General features: G+C 40.0%; 1 protein-coding gene across 4 annotated transcripts in view; it reads left to right on the top strand.

Moving 5' to 3' along the window:
- LOC126418718 (uncharacterized HIT-like protein Synpcc7942_1390) overlaps window positions 1-11028 on the top strand; it is a 36101-nt gene extending 25073 nt beyond the window's left edge. For 2 of the 4 annotated variants that reach the window (XM_050085623.1, XM_050085621.1), the window contains exon 4: window positions 10819-11028. In XM_050085623.1, the coding sequence (XP_049941580.1) occupies window positions 10819-10910 (92 nt within the window). In that variant the 3' untranslated portion in view covers window positions 10911-11028. Of the gene's footprint in view, window positions 1-7682; window positions 10763-10818 lie in introns of those variants that run through there. The other 2 variants (XM_050085620.1, XM_050085622.1) reach the window with 2 other exon arrangements.
- The last annotated feature ends 3685 nt before the right edge of the window (window positions 11029-14713 follow it).

Here is a 14713-nt window from a genome sequence, read left to right as displayed (position 1 = left end):
AGCTTTCGTCCGGTCGCGTCTTGACTATGGATGCACCGTATATGGGTCAGCGATGCCTTCGTATCTGAAGATTCGTGACGCTGTACACCATGAGGGTATCAGGCTGGCCACTGGTGCCTTCCGTACCAGTCCCATCCCCAGCCTGTGGTGCGACGGGTGTGTCAATTTCTTGCCTGTCCTACCTCCCCTGCGTACCCTACCGTTGCCCGACCGCCTATGGAATGTCTCTTTTCCGGTCTTCCCGGGGCAACGAGACTATTTGGGATTTGTGCCAAGCATTTGCCTGAGTCCCTTGGTGTGGAGAGTGTGGCACCCCAACTCCAGGGTTTTACCCGTCTGCCTCCCTGGTTGCTCCAGAGGCCCAGCGTCCTTTTAGACTTGGCAGAGTACAGAGGAGCTGCACTCCTGCGTTTGTTTTTACCTCCTTATTTTACGATATTTTAAACCAGCATCCCGACCATGTACCAGTATTTACGGATGGCTCTAAACAGGGGAACTCTGTTGGTTGTGCTGTTGTTTTCCCTGATTGAGTCATCAAGTTACGGCTTCCTGCGGCGTTTACCATCTTTGATGCTGAATTGTTTGCGATCTTGCGGGCATTGGAGCAGATGAGATGTGTTCCCAGTCTTAAGTTTCTCATCTTTTCTGACTCCCTGAGTCCCCTTCAGACCATGCAACACTTGTACCCAGTGGATACGGTCGTCCAGAACACCCATGATGCCCTACTCCACCTGCAACGGCAGGGGAAGGAGGTTTCTTTCTGCTGGGTGCCGGAACACGGGGTATTAGGGGAAACGAACTGGCGGATGTGGCTGCCAAAGATGCATGTTCCCTCCCTCACGTTGTTGAATGTGCCGTCCCCCTCCATGCTGTTACCTCCCTTTTGCGTTTTCGTGTTATGCGTCAATGTGGCTGGCAGTCGGTGAAAATAAGCTGCGTCTGGTCAAGGTCACCACGCGGCCATGGCGTACGTCCTACCAGTCATGCAGGTGGGATGATGTTCTCCTCACTCACCTCCGCATTGGGGACAGTCCCTTGACGCATGATTTCTTACTCTGGTGGGAGGACCCCCCAATCTGCAGTGCTTGTGGCATCCAGATTACTGTCCGCCACATTTTACTTGACTGTCCTTTATTCTCTGAGCAGAGGGCGGTGGTTTCCTTGCCACCGGATTTGCCCTCTATTTTGCAAGACGATGCAATGACTGTGGTTAAGGTCTTACGGTTTTCTGTCCTGTCCAATTTGTTGCCTCGGATTTTAGGGAGACGATTTTAATGTGCTGCTGGGTGACTGGCTCACCCAGGTTTTAGGTAAGAGGTCCGCCAGTCACGATTACCTACTTGTTTCACTTCGATTTCTGTTCTCTTTTCTTTTTGTTTCCTTTCCTTTTTTAGTGCGTTTCTTCTCCTCTTGTTTTGCCTCTGTATGTGAGGATTTGGAACTACGTCAGGTCTGTGTCTTTAGCCGTTCTCCTTGTTCGCTGTCCGTTTTCGTCCCTTCATGGCATGTGTTCCTGTTTCTATGCGTTTGGGCGCTGATGACCATGCTGTTTAGCACCCGAAAACCTCAAACCACACACACACACACACACACACACACACACACACACACACACTCTTCCTATGAATCTGGGTCTGGCACCTGTTTTTCCCACTATTTGTTTTATATGGTCATTCCACTTAAGGTCACTCTGGATAGTTACTCTTAGATATTTTATGGCTGATACTGTTTCCAGCAGTTAGTGTAGCTATACAGTAGCAGATTTCTTTCGCTATGCATGCGCAATATGTCACATTTATTTATGTTCAGGGTAAATTTCCAGAGCGTGCACCAGTCATCAATTCTCTGGAGGTTATTCCGCAAATCGTTACTGTCTTCTGGTGTTGCTACTTTGTTATAGACAACCGTATCATTTGCGAGCAGCCTTGGAGAGCGTCTGACGATTTCTACTGGATCGTTTGTATGTATTGTAGACAGTAATGGTCCTATCACACTTCCTTGGGGAACATTGGAAATTACCTTTACATCTGTCGATTTTGTTTTATTAAGAGTGATTTATTGAGTTCTGTCTTCAAGAAAGTCTTGCATGCAGTCACAAATCTGCTCTGATACTCAATAAGCTTGTATTTTTTTTGCTAAACGGCAATGCAGGACGGTGTCAAAATATTTGCTGAAGTCAGGAACACAGCATCAACCTGAGTGGCATTGTTTTTGGCACTGTGGAGCTCCTGGTGAGTTTTGCAGGATCTCTGTTTGTGGAATACATGTTGGTTTTGATAGAGAAGATTTTCCTTCTCCAAAACCATAATAATTCTTGAGCATACAACATGTTCCATAATTATACAACAGATTGACGTCAATGACATAGGGCTATAATTGTGTGCATCTGTCCTACAGCCCTTCTTAAAAATGGGAATGGCATGCGCTTTCTTCCAGTCACTAGGTACCCTTCGTTGCTCAAGTGATCTACAATAAATTACTGCTAGTTCTTTTGTTTAATCTTTGTAGAATCTTATAGGTATCTCATCTGGTCCTGATGCCTTTCCGCTAGTAAATGACTGTAGTTGTTTTTCTGTTCCGTGATCGGTTAGCTCAATATCTGCCATCTCGACATTTGTATGATGACTGAAAGGAGAGACCTTCATCTTCCGTTTTGGTGCCAGTATGGTCACTGAGTGAATGAATAGATGATTATGTTCCACTTACTGATTTTACATATGACCAAAACCGCTTAGGGTTTTTACTTGGATTGGTTGACAAAGTTTTACTTTCAAAGTCATTGAACACTTCTCTCATTGCTTTCCTTATGCTCATTTTCGCTTTGTTCAGTTTTTGTTTGTCAGCTAGGTTTTTACCTCTCTTGAATCTGAGGTGAAGTTCTCTTTGTTTATGTGGCAATTTTCTAACATGGCTATTATGTCATGGTGAGTCTTTCCCATCTCTTGAGACCTTACTCAGAACATACTTGTCTAGGGCATATTGCACGATTCCTTTGAATTTTTTCCATTTGTTTTTCACATCTTCATCATCGTCACCGAATATTTGATGCTGACTGTTGATGTTACATTGAAATGAAACAGCGTTCTATGATGATACTGTGCACAGTGCCATTCAGTAACTAAGGTTGATAGTGACTAAACACAGAACACTACTAGCCCAATATCTTCAGATTTATACCATTTAAGAACTATGCACAGACCATGCACCAACATTAAGCATCATCGTCATCATAATCAGGTCATAGCTCCAGTTTCCCGGGTGCTGGTGATGAGTCTTTTTTTATCCTTGTACAGCTCTGTTTCATGGATCCAACCCGAAGGCATAATATCTACAAGGAAGAGCTGTAAAAGGATAGAAAAAAAGAGTTGGAAGAGGCTCGTCATGAGCACTGTGACCTGATGATGATGCTGTATCTTGGTGTATGGTCTCCCCCTAATTCTTGTATGGTAAAAAGTTGAAGACATTGGGCTGGTAGTGTTTTGTATTTGACAGCTATCAATCTTAGATACCAAATGATACTGTAAACATTGTAAAATGCTGTGCCATTCAAGATGAAGTATACATTTAGTTTACTTGTAAATGAGAAAAAGTTTCTCACGTGTATATGTTGCTCTAAAATTAGATGTAATTGTGCCTGGTTGGTAATGAAATCAAGGAAATTCAGATGAGGAAAATCACAATAGAAATCTTTGTGAACAGTTTTGTTACAGAATTTACCACATAACTGCAGGTTACAAAGTAGACCTATTTGTTCAAACCCTGTTTCAATATTCAAATTGACAATGTCAACAGAAAAGGGGAAGGAAAACAGTTTAAGCATTTCTTCATGATGTTCTGAAAACAAATGTCAAGTCTGTGGGGATCATGCAATGGTTTTTGACAGCTTTCAATTTTTTTCTTTTTTTTCCCCCATATTGCTAAGTGTGGCAGCTGGAGGTGTGACTGAAAAGTGTTTTCATTTCTGGCCCACAAATTGGCTACCTATTATTTATCTTTCAATCCTGCTACAAGTTTGTCACTCACGTGCATGAAGAGTACATCTGTTTAGCTTTAAAGTTGTAAGAATCTGTCAAGAATATGATGTAGCTTTAGTTAATATATCTCATAGTAAAATGACAAAGCTCAACAAGTGATTTCCAAATCTTCCACAATCTTTGAACTGGTGATGTTAATCTATACTACAGAGGTAACTTGCTCAACAAGTCAACACACTCATGACTTTATCCATGTTGATGCTCTTTACATATACAGGGTAATAATCATTGAACTGGAAGTTTGAGTCCTCTCTCGAGCATGGATTTGTGTGTTGTCCTTGGCATAAGATAGTTTAAGTTAGATTAAGTAGTGTGTAAGACTAGGGACCGCCGACCTCAGCAGTTTGGTCCCACAGAACTTACCACAAATTTCCAATTTTTTATATGAAAAAAAAAAACTTAAATTAGTTACAAACTACGGCATGCACACGGTTTATTCAACATGTAAACGCCACTATAGATATTCGGATTTAGGTTATGAGATGTTTGACATGCCTGCCATAATTGGCAATGATGTGGCGCAGACGAATAGTGAAATTCTGCACGACGTGCTGAAGTATCAGAACATCAATGACCGCCTGAATGGCTGTTTTCAGCTCAGCAATGGTTTTGGGGCTATTATTGTACACCTTGTCTTTAATATAGCCTCCCCAAAAAGGAGTCGTATGTGTTTAGATCCGAAGAATATGGCTGCCAAGGCCCATGCCAGCGGCCTCTGGATATCCCAGAGCCAGAATGCGATCCCTAAAATGCTCCTCCAAGACACCAAAAAATGCTCCTGCTTTGATGGGTTTGAGCTCTGTCTTGCATGAACCACATCTTGTTGAAATCAGTCACATACTATTTGGTAGTCACTGTGCCATCAAGGAATATTGCACCGATTATTCTGTGACTGGACATTGCACACCATACAGTCACCCCAGTCACCCGTTGAGGGTGAAGAGACTTCGTGATTGGGAAATGCGGATTATCAGTCCCCCAAATGTGCCAATTTTGCATATTGGTGAACCCATCCAAATGAAAAGTGGGCTGTGTTGCTAAACTTAACCATATTCACATCAAAGTCCTGTTTGTCAATTCTGTGGACAATAGTATTGGTGAAACACAACTGCTGTTCCATGGCCCTTGGGGCTTAATGGCTGATGGGTTTGAATTTTGTATAGGAAGAGATGCATGTCTTCAACAACACTTTGTCACAGTGTCTCCCTGTTGATTCTCACCTGTTGCGCAGCTCGTCTGAACAATTTCCTGGGGCTGGTTTCAAACACAGCACATGTCTTCTTGATGTTTTCAGACGTTTCCACCCTTTTTGGACAACCAGCATTGCTAATGCTGTCATCATGAACACTACCCATTCTCTCAAACTTAATTCTTGATTGTTAGCACTATTGGACCAGTTGTCTTCAGCTTGAATTTGATCGCAAACTTTCTTTGAGCCATAGTAGGGCTGTTATTGCACAAGCGCTATATGCTCAGGCATGCTGTACTGTGACCTTTTCATTTGCAAATGGTCAACAACAAGAAGGCACATGCGCATTCACATACTAATTCCCATCATGCTCCGCGGCCTACCATGCAGTTTGAATGTCCAAACATATAGGATTCAGAAGTTATGACGATTTTATTTCATGAAGTTCAATAACTGTCACTCTGTAACTTCTACTGATGATAAATGAAATATTGTACAAAAATCTTTTGTAGAGGTAGCAGTGATTTTGATGTGTCTCATAAAAGTGATGTTTCATACTATGATAGCTATTTTGACATGATAGTCACAAAAGGAAGATTCTCCTATAGACTCTGTCAGTTTATTTTGTTCAGAATATAGTAAAACCTTGGTAATTTGAGCCATGGCAATCCAAGCCTCCTTTCAATCAAAGGTGGACAATGGGTGACTATTACGTTTAAAAAAAATCACAAAGAATATCATGGATAAAATTTTTAAAAAATCCAGGAAGTGGGTGTGACCAGTGACAGAGATGTGTGTGCATACATTTGTGCCTGCTTTAGCTACTATTGTTGTTTCACCCGCTGCCAGTTAGCAAGAGTCTGCTCAGTGTTCTGTGTATGTGTAATCAGGTCGTGTTACGTATTTATTATTGTTTCTGCCATTTCTTCAGTAACGTGAACACTGACTCTTCAAAACATAAGAGAAAATTTGTTTCTTTGGAGATGAAAGTTTTAGTACTGAACAGATTAGACAGAGGAGGACTATAAAAAAAGGCAGTGGCAGAGTTGGGCTTAGGTGAAGTGAGTGACTGGTGATAAAACGGGGAAAAAAAAAAGAAAAAATTTTGAATCCACGCACTATGAAAAAAATCAGAATGCAAAAGTCTAGTGAAGCCTTTTACTTGTAGTTTACTAACAGTGACCCAAAGGAAGCACAATAAGTAGTCCAATGACTCAGGAGAAGGCACTTTTATCAGAAGAAGGAGAAGAAAGTTTTTCTGCTAGTTCTGACACTCTGTATGGGCAAATTAGGTGCAAGAGATATGGGGTGAGCCAGCTTGAAATTTGCAGTGAAAGCTATCCACTGACAACAGAGCTGTCAAAGTAATCCTAAGAAAAAATACAAAAATATAGTAAATTAGGAAAATCTGTCACTGGATCAAGTTTATAGTTGTGATGAGACAGGACTCCAACTAAAGCACTAGCAGCCAGAAATGAAGCTTCCTCTCCAGGTTATAAGAAATCGAAAGATAAGAGTAATGATCCTAGCTTGCAGCAATGTCTCTGGAGACCATAAATTGCCCACCTTTGTTAATTGGTAAATCTGCCAAACCAAGATCATTCAAAAATATACAAATGTCACCCTTACTAGTTCTCTCTCTCTCTCTCTCTCTCTCTCTCTCTCTCTCTCTCTCTCTCCCCCTCCCCCTCCCCCTCCCCCTCCCCTCCCTCTCCCCCCCTTCCATACATCTGTACTGGAAACAAAAATAAATACTTAACAAGCAAAAAATTATCATTCAAGACAACACAGGATGTAACCCAACGAAGTGAGTCATAGTGATGGAACAGTGGCATTAGAATTAGCACTGTGCTGTGTGAAGCAGCAAAATCTGGTGACACCGGATGATGTTATACTTTTACGAAGATGGCAGGACTACACTGCTAACAGATGTTCTTTTATTCTTTCTGAAAATAAAATATGTACAATAGCAACAGTTCTACAGTAATATGTGTAATACATATGTGTTTATCGTAAATGCTTGAGTTTATACTAGAACATAATTTGTAAAACAAACTTTAAGTAATACAATAACTAATAAAATACCTTTGTTTATTGTAATAATACTGTGAACATCAAATTTTGACCCTATTTTAAAGAAAAGGACTCTAAAATTGTCACTCTTTGTGTAATTCGAGTTTTCCCAAATTCGAGCTCTACTCGGACCCAATTACCTCAAATTACTGAGGTTTTAGTATGAGTCTTAGTAATTATTTAATAATAAGGCTGCTTTTGAGATGGAAGAATAAATAACTGTCCAAACGGTATCACAAATGATGGTGCATTCATCTTGTGTCAAAGAAAATGCAATTAAAATTTGTGCAAGAAGCCTCGTTTTCACTGTTAAGTGAATGACAATGTCTTGAATTCTGCATCTTATGGTTCAGTGAGACAGGCTACATGAAATTTTCTGTTTTCAGGCTAAATCTGATCAGTTGTAGATACCAAATATGTTGTCACTAATTTTCCTTCAGTTGAACTAGACACCTTGTCCAGTATTAGAAAAGCAATAAGGCAAATTGCTTTTACTGACTTTCTTCTGCAAACACATATAGATGTACACAATGAAGTTACTGAAAAAATGAACACAGTAAGTTACTTTTGTGCTTCCACTTGATGAACACATAAGTTAGTCACATTACACAATCATGCTTTCTTTGTTTTGCACCTCAGCAACCGTAAAATCTTGTTATAACATCATGAATGAGTTTTTTTTTTAAATCATGCAAAACATCTTGAAATACTGTTCCATTATCATTGATTGTTATTAATCTTGTGTGGTCAGTTTTTACAGTGGTATTAATATGTCTAACTTTAACTTTGAAGTTATATCCTAACAGCTGTGCCACTTATCACGAGTTTAAACAGAGAAGCTCTTCATACTGAGTGGCATTACATTAAAGGATGCACCAGAAGTAACATGTTTTCATTCCTCAGAGTCAGTGCAAAACTGTATTCTCTCCTCTGCTGCATATCATTTTCTATATGTCCCTCACTCGTTCTACATGTCATGAATGAGCAACCATGATTGTACTTGCCAAGTCACATCCTGAACAGATTTGTGAGTTACAGTAACAGTATATGTTGAAAATGTAAATATTTTAAGATAGAGTAAACAAATACAAATCATACAAAAAATTATTATAGTTGCAACACTGACTCTGTGTAACTGCAGTATAACTTCCCTATTTTTTGCCCTTTTGAATGTCTTTCTCTTCTCTAGAATTAACCATTTTCAATCACCAACCAGCTGGTGTGTATCTAGCAGCCTCAAGACAGCCAGCAACTTTTTAATCTTTTGATTTATAATCGTAGTCTCCACATATCTCTTCTCTGCAAGCAGTGCATTTAATTTATTCCCATTTTATGTGAATGTCAAATTGAATATTTGTTTATATCTAAAAACAAAGATGATGTAACTTACCAAATGAAAGCATTGGTATGTTGATAGAGCCTTCTTGGTTACCCAGGCCTGCCAACCCAAAGTTTGGTACAGATTTATTGACGACATCTTCATGATCTGGACTCACAGTGAAGAAGAACTCCAGAATTTCCTCTCCAACCTCAACTCCTTTGGTTCCATCAGATTCACCTGGTCCTACTCCAAATCCCATGCGACTTTCCTTGACGTTGACCTCCATCTGTCCAATGGCCAGCTTCATACATCCGTCCACATCAAACCCACCAACAAGCAACAGTACCTCCATTATGACAGCTGCCACCCATTCCATATCAAACGGTCCCTTTCCTACAGCCTAGGTCTTTGTGGCAAACGAATCTGCTCCAATCCTGAATCCCTGAACCATTACACCAACAACCTGAAAACAGCTTTTACATCCCGCAACTACCCTCCCGACCTGGTACAGAAGCAAATAGCCAGAGCCACTTCCTCATCCCCTCAAACCCAGAACCTCCCGCAGAAGAACCCCAAAAGTGCCCCACTTGTGACAGGATACTTTCCGGGACTGGATCAGACTCTGAATGTGGCTCTCCAGCAGGGATACGACTTCCTCAAATCCTGCCCTGAAATGAGATCTATCCTTCATGAAATCCTCCCCACTCCACCAATAGTGTCTTTCCGCCGTCCACCTAACCTTCGTAACCTCTTAGTTCATCCCTATGAAATCCCCAAACCTTCTTCCCTACCCTCTGGCTCCTACCCTTGTAACCGCCCCCGGTGTAAAACCTGTCCCATGCAGCCTCCCACCACCACCTACTCCAGTCCTGTAACCCGGAAGGTGTACACGATCAAAGGCAGAGCCATGTGTGAAAGCACCCACGTGATCTACCAACTGACCTGCCTACACTGTGACGCATTGTATGTGGGAATGACCAGCAACAAACTGTCCATTCACATGAATGGACACAGGCAGACAGTGTCTGTTGGTAATGAGGATCACCCTGTGGCTAAACATGCCTTGGTGCATGGCCAGCACATCTTGGCACAGTGTTACACCGTCCGGGTTATCTGGATACTTCCCACTAACACCAACCTGTCAGAACTCCGGAGATGGGAACTTGCCCTTCAGTATATCCTCTCTTCCCATTACCCACCAGGCCTCAATCTCCGCTAATTTCAAGTTGCTGCCACTCATACCTCACCTGTCATTCAACAACATCTTTGCCTCTGTACTTCCGCCTCGACTGACATCTCTGCCCAAACTCTTTGCCTTTACACATGTCTGCTTGTGTCTGTGTATGTGCGGATGGATACGTGTGTATACCTGTCCTTTTTTCCCCCTAAGGTAAGTCTTTCCGCTCCCGGGATTGGAATGACTCCTTACCCTCTCCCTTAAAACCCACATCCTTTCGTCTTTCCCTCTCCTTCCCTCTTTCCTGATGAAGCAACCGTGGGTTGCGAAAGCTTGAATTTTGTGTGTGTGTTTTTGTTTGTTAGTGTCTCTATCAACATGCCAACGCTTTTGTTTAGTAAGTTACATCATCTTTGTTTTTAGATATATTTTTCCCACGTGGAATGTTTTCCTCTATTATATGAATATTTCTTTATGTATATGGCTACAGGATGACCCAGAGTATAATATGAACGCCCTTTTTTGAAGAACCTTCTTAAGAATTTTCTTATTTTCAACAAATTCAGACTAGCAAAATTGGAATTGTTGTATTGAAATAAAATATCATATGATTTCCCAAAGAAACTGTGGCCCAGAAATTGGTATAAGTTTACTACAGGTAATCATTTGTCTGATTGTCACTGTCCATATAGCCTAGCAGAATATAAATAATGGAAGGTGTGAAGGCAACAGCTAACGTTATAGTGTAGGTGAGACATTGTGCTATTTAGAAGACTGAAAATGTTGCTAAGTTTGTGAACATTGCCCTCCTTGCGAACTATGACAGAAAATATTCTACTGCTACTGTTGCTGCTACCACCACCACCACCTCTCTCTCTCTCTCTCTCTCTCTCTCTCTCTCTCACACACACACACACACACACACACACACACACACACACATACACACACACACACACACACATTCAAGATGCAAAATGTTAATATTTTCACTTTATCTGTGTGATATTAAATTTCATTTCAGTTATAAATAACGGGCCTGATGGATGCCAGTCTGTGTATCATCTCCATATCCATGTAGTCGGTGGGCGACAGCTTGGTTGGCCACCAGGTTAACTATTGCAGTTTATTGTGCACATATTTTTGTTATAACTGTTGCTCAATTCTTTGGAACCTGTAAATAAGAGAACAATAAACAAGTTTACCATGAAAGAATAATCAGAAATGCTTTGAATGTGTGGACTGTTATTTTGTTCTTTTTCCTTTGAAGGTGCTGTCATGGCAATTGTTTGAAAAATTGTACTTGCTGATCTTAAGTGTAAGCTGTTTGGCAGTTATCAGAAAAATTAGAATTGCTAAAAGAAGTGGATTATATCTACATAGGAGCATTATTTAAGCTGGCAGGATGGAGGTGAATTCTACCAAGTCAGACAAAAAGATTTAAATATCACAAATAGTTCGTTTACTTTAGACATATCATACAGCTTTGATACTTCAGTGACTGTGCATACACACCAAGATATTAAGAAACAATCTGTCAGTTATGGTAAAAAATGTGTAAGGTGATGCTAGTAGTCTGACAGCATAAAATACAAGGGGTGTTCAATAAGTAATGCAACACATTTTTTGTTTCTTGGACAATTTCATTGTGACATCGGGAATGTTCCCAATTCAGCCCCTGTAGTTTCATGAAGTTCTGATAGGTGACAATGTATACCCAGTCTGTAAAATGGTGTCTGGAACAGAGATCTGTTTCAAGCAGAGAATTATAATTGAGTTTCTTTTAGCAGAAAAAGAGAGCATTGCAGATATTCCTAGGCACTTTCAGAATGTCTACAGAGACCTGGCAGTGGAGAAAAGCTTGATGAGTCATTGGGCGAGGTGTTTGTCCTCCCTCATGGTGCAACTATCAACTCTGGAGTGTATTGTGCTACCCTCCAGAAACTTAAGAAATGACTTTAGGATGTTTGAAATAATAATAATAATATGCAAAGGAACTTCTTCTCCCTGCCAGCACAAGACCTCACGCAAGCCTGCACACTTCATTGGACTGTTCTTCCTCATACACTCTACAGCTTGGATCTCACATCTTCATATTTGCAAATGTTTGGCCCCATGAAGCACTTTGCGGGAAGCAGTACATAGATTATGGGTTGGTTATTGATGCAGCAAGACATTGGGTCCCACATTGACCAGCAGAGTGGTGCCATGTGGGCATACAGTAAGGTGGTAAGGCAGTTGCACTGAATGGAGATTATGTTGAGAAATAGGATTTTGTAGCAAAAAGAGTGGGTATTAATATGATGTATTGGAGTTCTGAATAAAGTCAACCTGTTTTCAGGAGAAAAAGTGTTGCATTTCTTGTTGAACACACCTGATACGTGTGTCCTTTGGCTTCATAATTGTCAGTGGAGGGGCTGAAATATTTCAGAACTTAAGTTATAAATACTTGATTATTACTACATTAAGTGACATGCAGAACTAGACAATATTGCCTGTGATTCAAGGTCAATGAATTGTCCTAGGTTCAGAATCCAAAAGGGTCAGTCAAAGGTTGTGCCATTGACTTGAGTTTTACATTTTAATGCATGGACAACAATTGCCAGTTTGATCTTGATCTCTTGCCCTGAACTGCATAGAACTGATTTATGATGCTCTCAGGAAGTATGCTGCCACAATCTTCCTCTGCAGATTTCTGTTGGGCTGAAATCAACTGTGAGAAGAATGGTAGTTATTTCCTATAGATCTCATGGATGCCACTGTCATCAGCATTACCCATTACTGCTGAAAGTAATCACATGCTACATTGACATCAGTTGTAATACGAAATCAGCACATCCAACTTTTACATGTCAAGCAGTTTATAAACTCAAACAAATACTGTCATCCACAAGTTGCAAGTAACTTTTTTTCATTTTGACATGTTTCATTTGACCAACATGAGCATCTTGAGAACTGTGTATACAGTGTGTTCCACCATCATACACTAGAATAAATTGACAGATTTAACTTACAACATGATAACTTGCATTACTAAGTTGAGGGCCACATGTTACAATTATCGGGCTGTGTGTAGCACCACCATCATACATGAAGTGAAGTGGAGTTCTTTGATTGTGTACAGTTACCACACATGTTGTGGTGAGGTACATTCTTTCATTAATCAGCTAGACATCATTTCTTGTTGATTGAGTCAAAAGCCCTACAGATATGCTCTTCGGTTGAAAGTACCTCACAATGCCGAATGTAAAACAGTGGAATACAAAAAACAATATCACTAAACCATGGCAAATATCCATCACGTTTCCAGGCTTTCACATATAGAAGTCCAAAAACTGTACCTGGCTACTAAAATAATTTTGAAAAGAAATTGTAATATTACTAACTGAAATTATAATTGCTGTTTTTATGGGCATTAACATACATGTGTCATGTATATAACAGGTTATTAATGCCATTAAAAGTGACCTATATCAGCGTAGATTAAACATACAATTCAGTAATGGTGACATGATTCCTCATGTCTACAGCTATTAGAGTATAATATATAGAGATGAAGGTATTTACAAGATTTGTATTTGGTACATATACGTATTTGTGTATGCTCATGAAGGTAACAAATTTCAAATTGCATGGAATGTTCATATTTAAACCAGACGGCAATTAGGAAGACCGTTCGTGTTAGCACTGCTGACGTCATAAACACGGTAAACAGTTGCTGCTTTCATGGGCATGAACACATCTCTAAGATTCATGACTGGTTATAAATACCTTTTAAATTAACACAAAAAAGAAATTAAAACTGATGTTTTGTAGGCATTTACTTAATGTATGTTGTATTTGTAAAAGCTCATCAAAATTAATAAGAATGATCTACAAATAAGTGTATATGATTGCAGAAGTCAGAGATAGCAACATGATTCGTCTAAAAATTACAGTTCATTAAAATGGAAAAATATTAGTAACACATTTCCTCAGTTATGTAATGTAAGTTATCGCATTGTAAGTTGAATATGTGAATTTATTTTATTTTATGGTGGTTAGCACATTGCATATTCACAGTTCTGAAGAGGCTTGTGGTGGTCGAGTGAAACATTTCAGAATAAAATTGCATGCTACTAGTGGCTGCACTGCAGTTTTAATATTTAATGGTCACTGTTATCCAGCAGGCAGTTCCTATGCCTGTACTCTCCATATTTCTGCTATATTGTGCAGTTAAGTTTACTTAAATTTGGGCCAGAGTTTTTCAGTTTTTGATTTTTTCCTCAATTTATTGCAACCAGAGAAGCTGGGTGTACAAGTAACAGATCAGATCACATCTTAATTACACAGTTGTGGCTTTTGTCAGGCCCGTAACTGAAAACGGCTCTCGCACTGACGTGAAGTGTTTGCTTGGCCCCCCCCCCCCCCCCCCCCTCCTTTTTTCACTCGGTATGGCAAAATCTAGTTAAATTGTTCTACTGAATGTGTGACTGTAGAGCTTGGAGAACCAGTTCAGAAAGTGGTGCAATCATTTCTGTGTAAAGTATGAAACACCCTCTCATTGGTCTACATCCAAATGCTTTGTGTGGTAAGTTATTTCCACAACAATTTCCTAAAAAACAAACACATTGTAACCAGAACAGCACCGTCCTTTCACACCTATTAATTCTCCATGTTTCTTCTATGCTTTTTCCTTTTTTAAGGTAGATTCTTATGAAAGAGAGGTACCAAATAATTATGAATGCCATTGAGACAACAGCTATCATGGAAAAATATTGTGACATATAATTCAACTGAACTGTAAATGAATAATCAAAATATCCACGGGTATGCTGCCGGTCTATAGTGTGCCCGTTGGACACTATAGACCGGCAGCATACCCGTGGATATTTTGATTATCAAATACGCCGGGAGAAACTCAAGAATCACTGTAAATG

The sequence above is a fragment of the Schistocerca serialis genome, chromosome 9 (genome assembly GCF_023864345.2).
Source record: "Schistocerca serialis cubense isolate TAMUIC-IGC-003099 chromosome 9, iqSchSeri2.2, whole genome shotgun sequence".
Taxonomy (NCBI): Eukaryota; Metazoa; Arthropoda; class Insecta; order Orthoptera; family Acrididae; genus Schistocerca; species Schistocerca serialis.
This window is presented reverse-complemented; position numbering and strand designations above follow the sequence as displayed.